Here is a 7,132-nt window from a genome sequence, read left to right as displayed (position 1 = left end):
GGATTTTTTTTTAAGTGGTAGCATCCTTGACAATGATTATCCAAAGCTTCAATCTATACCTCTCCAACCCCGTTGCTGAAATGGAGTCACTGATCATTGGTGTTACCCAGCTTGCTGCTACTTAGCTTTGGACATAGTCACAGGTCGATGCAATAGAAAAAGAGACAGAGAGAGTCTGTGATCTGCTGTGATAAGGCTTTTTTGTGAGAAAATAGTGCTTAAGGGAGATATGGCTTTCGAAATTAGTTTCTGAATGTATCAATTGATTAATTTTTACCTCCAGAATGAAAATAAAATTAAGCCCATGCTTTTTGCTTGCTCATTGCCTAAGTGTCCCAAACAACTACCGAATAGGGTAAACTGAGTGGCAACTTGCAAAGCACCCAGCCAAAGCCAGTGTCACAGCTTGTACAGGTGGAAACGATGCAGCCACCACATTTCTTTGTATCTATGCTGTTTTCCATTTTTTAAGTGTTTTCATAGTTACTTAAACTTCTTCTCATCTATAATAAATTATTTAAAAACCGATGCTAAGATTTTATTTAGTTTTCACAACCAAGACTGAGTTGTAATTTCCATGTTTTAGAGAATCTAGGTTCAGAGTAGTGAAAACTTTTCCCACAGTCACACTGGAAGGTAGAAAAGTAACCAGAAAGGAATTTCAGCCTCCTGTTACTTTTATTAGATATTCTGGGTTGCTATAGATCTCAAAGTTGTGGCCCTAATTATCCAAACTCCCTTTTTGCAGCATTTCAGAGATTCTGGACCAGGTACAAGAAGACGCAGAAGACGTCCTCTTCAGTCTAGGCTTTGGCCAAGAGGACCACAAAGACACTACTCGTATCCCTGCAAGATTTTTCACCAACCCCTCTCAGGCCAAGGGCATTGATTTCCAGCTCTTCTTGAAGGCACAGGTGCAGAGGATTGAGATGGAGGACCCCTGCCTCATGCTGGCCAGTGAGTGTTACCACAGCCATTCACAACAAGGCCTGGGAGCTCCAGATCCTATTTTCCAGTGGCTCCAAATCCTATTTTTCTCAGTTAGCTTGAAATGATCCTTGTGTGTCTTCTATTTTTCTCTTACTTTGTTCAGTGAAGATGGAGAACTTTAGAATCTTCTTTCTCTTGAGGAAGTAGTCTTCAAGAGACCTCAGGCCATTATTGCTTCCTTTAGACCTTCTCTCCTTGACATGAATCAAACCATGATAATGTCTTTAAATCTTTGCCTATTTTTTTATTTCCTACTTGGGATATCTACAGGGGATGGGGAGTTGAGAAGACAAAAAAGAGAACCCTGGGTGTCAGAGATCTAAATGGAAACTTTCCTCTGGAGTCTGAGCTTTGGAAAGGTTTTTGAAGTGAGAGATGTAAGAGATAATTTGCTGATGAGCTCCCAGATCACTGTCTTCAACCTTTGTCCCCAGGCAGGTTTAAACAGGTGCAAACACTGGCTGCGACTGCTGATGCCTTCTTCTGTCTCTACTCCTATGTGTCCAAGACACCTGTTCAAAAGTTCACACCATCCCACATGTTCTGGAATTACAGCCCAACTGATGTGCCATCCATCAGGATTCTGGCCCCAGAGCCTGAACCCCACTCACCTAGAGAGCGCCTCCGGAAAGCTATTTCCAAAATGTGCCTGTACACAGGTTCCCGAGACCGGTTATCTTCATCCCACAACATCCCCAAAAGGAACAGTTTGGACCAAGTGGTTTGGGAAGTGATGGACAGAGTGAGAGGAGAGAAGCTGGTTCTCCAGCAAGACTCTGAGTTTGGGCAAGGCCCACAAGAAGATACTGTGTCCCCCATAGGAGACACACAGCTGCCCGCTTCTTCCTCTCCATATGCCCTTTGCCACAAAGTGGAAACATGGCAAAGGACGTCCGCGGTTCTGACACAATCACAAACTCTGGATTCTAATCCCAAAGCACTCTATTGCACACATTTTCTAACAAGAGCAGATCCACAGTGGAGTATAAACCCTGCACAGGTAAAAGAAGAGTTGTGTGGTCTACAATCCTCCAACAAAGAAGCCCATTCAGACAAGAATGAGACTTTCTTGAAAAGAAATAGCAAAGCAAGAAAGAGTCTGTTTCAAAAGAGTCCTCTGGAAAAGAAGGTTAAGTAACTAGACCTGTCCATAATCCAGCAAAAATAGAAGAGCCCAGATAGACCAGAACTGTGCTGATCCCTAACCCACCAGCCTCAGGACACTTTTGACTCAGAGGAGGTAAGTAGGCTGGAGGTTAGGGAGAGGCTGGAAGAGAAAAGCTCTGAATGCTTTGCCAAAGATGTAGGAGTAGAGCCCTTGAGCAAAGGAGATCTGGGTGTCCTATCCTTGACAGATATACCACTTCATGAATTAAATTCAGAAACTTGTGGGGATGGATTAATAAAGAAGGAAAAGGATAAACTGGCCTTGTTTCTTGGGAGTGTTCACATTTCAAAGTTGCTTTTATTATTCTTATCTGATTTGATCTCCTCTGAAGGTTTACCTGGAACCCATCTGCCTTTATCATTTTCAGGGGTCTTCATAAAAGTCCAAAGGGAGGTTAGGCATGTGCAAAGCTAAGCACGATTAACTAAAATATGTTGTCTCCTATCTTGACAAACATGTAACAATAAAGACCTAGAAGATCAGGTTGCAAATCTAGAAGTCTTACACTCATAGGACTTCTGTGCTAGAAGACAACAGTATAGGCAGAGCTCCTCTCTATCCCTGGGCTTTTTCCTTCTCTTCCTATGACCAGATGTGTCCTGCAACATAAGAGACCATACATATTTATGTACAGGCACTCCAGTCTGCCTATCCAAAGCCACAGTCCCTTATCCACATAAATAGCAATCCATTGGTCATCACTCAGGCACTAGCGTAAAGGTCAGCCTTTGAGAGAACAGATGCCAGGAAAAACCAGTGCAGTTCCCTGAAACCAGATCAGGGCCATTTCACTGGCAGATTTTGTGACCCTGCATAACCCGAGCATGTTCTAGAAGGGATAATGCAGGATCCAGGTGGGTACATCATCTAAGTTCACCAATTCTTTGCCCCATGGGCCATCTAAAACTTACTTAGCACTCCTCTTTACCTGGGTCAATAGCTGGTACTGCCATCAAGTGTTGGTATTTCTTGAAAAAACTCTCAGATCCTTGCCTCAAAGAGAAGCTATGGCTATTAACAATGTTATGTGCATGTGTGTCAACTCACACTGAATGTAGAACTCTACCTTGGCTGCTATTTCTTTCACTACCAATCCCTGACACAACAGAAGCTAAGACATAAACCGAGTGACCACTCCCTAATTCATTCTATGAGGCTAGCATTTAAGATCAAACAAAGAAATCAACAGAAAAGAAAACTACAAACCAATACTCTCATGAACATAAATGTGAAGAGCTTCAAAATATCAGCTCAAAACCTACAATGGATAAAAAGAATTATACGCCATGACCAAATGAGATGCTCCGAGGTATGCAAGGCTGGTTCACCATTAGGAAATGATGTAATCCACCACATCAACAGGCTAAAAAAAAAAGATTACATAATCATATCAATAGATGTAGCAAATTTGTTTACCACCTGTTCATGATAAAAACTCAGAAAATTAAGAATACAAAGAAACTTCCTTAGGTAAATAAAAATATTGATAAAAAGTTATAACTAACTTCCCCCCAAGTGGTTAATAATACCAAGCTTTCCTACCAAAGTCAGGAAAAAAGCAATGATGTTCTTTCTTGGCACTACTTTTCTTTTTTTTTCTCATTGAGTTTATTGGTTCAAAGTCAGGAAAAAAGCAATGATGTTCTTTCTTGGCACTACTTTTCTTTTTTTTTCTCATTGAGTTTATTGGTACATTTTAGGTATACAGTACAGTTACATTCATCATTGGGATCTTGCACCTTTACATGACAGGTCTTGGTTCTCATTTTTCCCCATATCCTGCTCTCCCTTCACCCCCTCCTCCCTTCCCTATTTACAAATACTTTATTTCCCTTATTTCCTTTCCTCTACACTTCCCATTTCCCCTATACCTTTAGCTCTTTTCTTCCTATTTCACATTGTAAATTATAACATTAGGATCTTCTTTACAACTATAGTTTTTCACACTAGAGACAATATTCAGTATTTACACATGTGTAACTTATTTATCTCACTGAAGAGTATAACCTCAATATGCATCCATTTTCCTATGAATGACTCTAATTTCTCATTCTTTATGGATGAGTAGTATTCCATTTTATAGAAAAACCACGTCTTCTTTATCCAGTCTCCAGCTGATGGGCAATTGGGCTATTTCCAAGTTTTCACTATTACAAACTGTGCCACTATTAACATTGGTGTGTATATATCACTGTAGTATGACTCTTTTAATTCTTTTGGAAAGGTACCCAGCAGTGGGATGGCTGGGTCAAGTGGAGCTTCTAATCCTAGTTCTTTGAGGTATCTCCATATTGATTTCCATAGTGGTTGCACCAGTCTGCACTCCCACCAACAATGGAGAAGGGTTCCTTTCTCCCCACAACCCCACCAACATTTGTTATTGATTGATTTCTTGATAGCAGCCATTCTTCCTAGGGTGAGGAGGCATCTCAGTGTTGTTTTCATCTGCATCTCTCGAATGACCAGTAATGTTAAACATTTTTCCATATATTTATTTGCTTTTACTTCTTTGTCTGAGAAATGTCTGCTCATTTCAGAGCCCATTTTTGTTTTTGTTTATTGTTTGTTTTTTTGTTTGTTTTTCTTCATTGGGTTTATTAGTACATTTTAGGTATACAGAACAGTTACATTCATTATCGGGATCTTGTACCTTTACATGACAGGTCTTGGTTCTCATTTTTTACCCTTGTCCCTGCCCTCTCTTCACCCCATCTTTCTCTCCCCTTTTACAAATACTTTATTTCCATTTTTTCATTCTCTCATATTTTTTCTTTTCCCTTATTAGCTTTCCCCTACCCGTCCCACTTTCCCTACACCTTTCTTCCTATTTCACATTGACAATTATCTCATTAGGATCTTATGTACTATTATAGTTTATTCACACCAGAGACACTATTTGGTATTTTTTTTTCTTTTTATTGGGTTTATTGGTACATTTTAGGTATACCGTATACTTACATTCATTATTGGGATCTTGTACCTTTCCATGACAGGTCTTGGTTCTCATTTTTTCACCTTGTCCCTACCCTCCCTTTACCCTCTCCTCCCCTCCCCATTTACAAACATTTTATTTCCATTTTTTCATTTTCTCAAATTTTTTTCTTTTCCCTTATTCATTTTCCCCTACCCTACCGACTTTCCCTACTCCTTGAGCCCTTTTCTTCCTATTTCACATTGTTAATTATCTCCTTGGGCTCTTATGTACTATTATAGTTTTTCACACCAAGAAACTATTCAGTATTTACATGTGACTTATTTATTTCACTGAGAAGTATAGCCTCAATATGCATCTGTTTTCCTGTGAATGACTACTTTCTCATTCTTTATGGCTGAGTAATACTTCATCTTATCAAAAAAAAAACACATCTTATTTATCCAGTCTCCAATTGATGGGCAATTGGGCTGTTTCCAAGTTTTAGCTATTACAAACAGTGCCACTATAAACATGGGTGTGCATATATCTCTGTGATATGATTCTTTTAATTCTTTTGGAAAGATACCGAGAGGAGGGATGGCTGGGTCAAATGGAACCTCTAGTCCCAGCTCTTTGAGGTATCTCCATATTGATTTCCATAGTGGTTGTACCAGTCTGCACTCCCACCAACAGTGGAGAAGGGTTCCTTTCTCGCCGCATCCCCTCCAACATTTGTTATTGTTTGCTTTCTTGATAGCAGCCATTCCTTGTTGGGAGAGGTGGAATTTCAGTGTTGTTTTCATCTGCAGATGCCCATTTTTGAATCGAGTCTTTGTTTTGGGGGAGCCTGATTGTTTTGAGTTTTTTACATATATATTCTAGATAATAATCCTTTGTCTGAAGGGCAGCTGGTAAAAATTTTTTCCTGCATTGTAGGTTGTCTCTTAGCTCTGTTGGTGGTTTCTTTTGCAGTGGCAAAGCTTTTTAATAAGAAGAGATCCCACTTGTTGATTCTTTCTGCTAGTTCCCATGCTACTAAAGATTTCTTCATAAAGTCTTTTCCTATGCCAATGTCTTCCAGAGTTCTGCCTAACTTATCTTCCAGCAAATTTAGTGTTTCTTTTTAAATATTTAGATTGTTAATCCACTTGGATTTTAATTTAGTGCATGGTGAAAGATAAGGGTCCAGTTTTAATCTGTGGCAGGTTGAGATCCAGTTTTTCCAATACCATTTATTAAAGAGGCTATCTTTTCTCCAGTGGGGATGGTCAGCTCCTTTGTCAAAGATGAGGTAGCTAGCTGAGTGCATCTGGAGTTGTTTCTGTCTCCAGTGGGGATGGTCAGCTCCTTTGTCAAAGATGAGGTAGCTGAGTGCATCTGGAGTTGTTTCTTTCTCTTCCAATCTATTCCACTGACCCTCAGGTCTGTTTCTTTGCCAGTACCATGCTGCTTTTCTCACAGTGGCTTTGTAGTATAGTTTCAAATTGGAAATTGTTATACCCGCTACCATGTCTCTGTTGCCTAGGATGGCTTTTGCTATTCTAGGTCTCTTGTGGTTCCAAATGAATGTTTGGATTCTTTTTTCTAGTTCCGTGAAATATACTGTTGGAATTTCAATTGGCATTGCATTGAATCTGTATAGCAGTTTTGGTAGTATGGCCATTTTCACTATGTTGATTCTTCCTACCCAGGAGAAGGGGAGATCTTTCCATTTTCTTATATCCTCTTTGATCTCTTTTTTCAGAGTGCTGTAGTTTTCAATGTAGAGGTCTTTTGCATCTTTCATTAGATTGATTCCTAGATACTTCATTTTTTGGATGCTATTGTGAAAGGAATTGTTTCCCTAATTTCTCTCAGTGAATTTGTTGTTTGCATACAAGAAGGCTATTGATTTTTTTTTATTGAGTTTATTGGTACATTTAGGGATACAGTACAGTTACATTCATTGTTCAGATCATGTACCTTTACATGGCAAGTCTTGATTCTCATTTTTTCCCCTTACCTCTGCCCTCCCTTCACTCCCTCCTCCCCTCCCCATCTACAAACACTTTATTTTCATC

General features: G+C 39.6%; 1 protein-coding gene across 1 annotated transcript in view; it reads left to right on the top strand.

Annotated features, from left to right (window-relative positions):
- The window catches only part of Tespa1 (thymocyte expressed, positive selection associated 1), a 5,900-nt gene extending 3,438 nt beyond the window's left edge, over nucleotides 1-2,462 (top strand). The window contains exons 5-6 of the mRNA XM_010609410.3: nucleotides 749-957; nucleotides 1,425-2,462. Coding sequence (XP_010607712.2) covers nucleotides 749-957; nucleotides 1,425-2,128 — 913 coding nt within the window. The 3' untranslated portion in view covers nucleotides 2,129-2,462. The remainder of the gene's footprint in view (nucleotides 1-748; nucleotides 958-1,424) is intronic.
- The last annotated feature ends 4,670 nt before the right edge of the window (nucleotides 2,463-7,132 follow it).

Source organism: Fukomys damarensis, unplaced genomic scaffold (assembly GCF_012274545.1).
Source record: "Fukomys damarensis isolate Sample0158 unplaced genomic scaffold, DMR_v1.0_HiC HiC_scaffold_15, whole genome shotgun sequence".
Classification (NCBI taxonomy): domain Eukaryota; kingdom Metazoa; phylum Chordata; class Mammalia; order Rodentia; family Bathyergidae; genus Fukomys; species Fukomys damarensis.
Note: the sequence above shows the minus strand (reverse complement) of the source record. Positions and strands in the feature narration are given on the sequence as shown.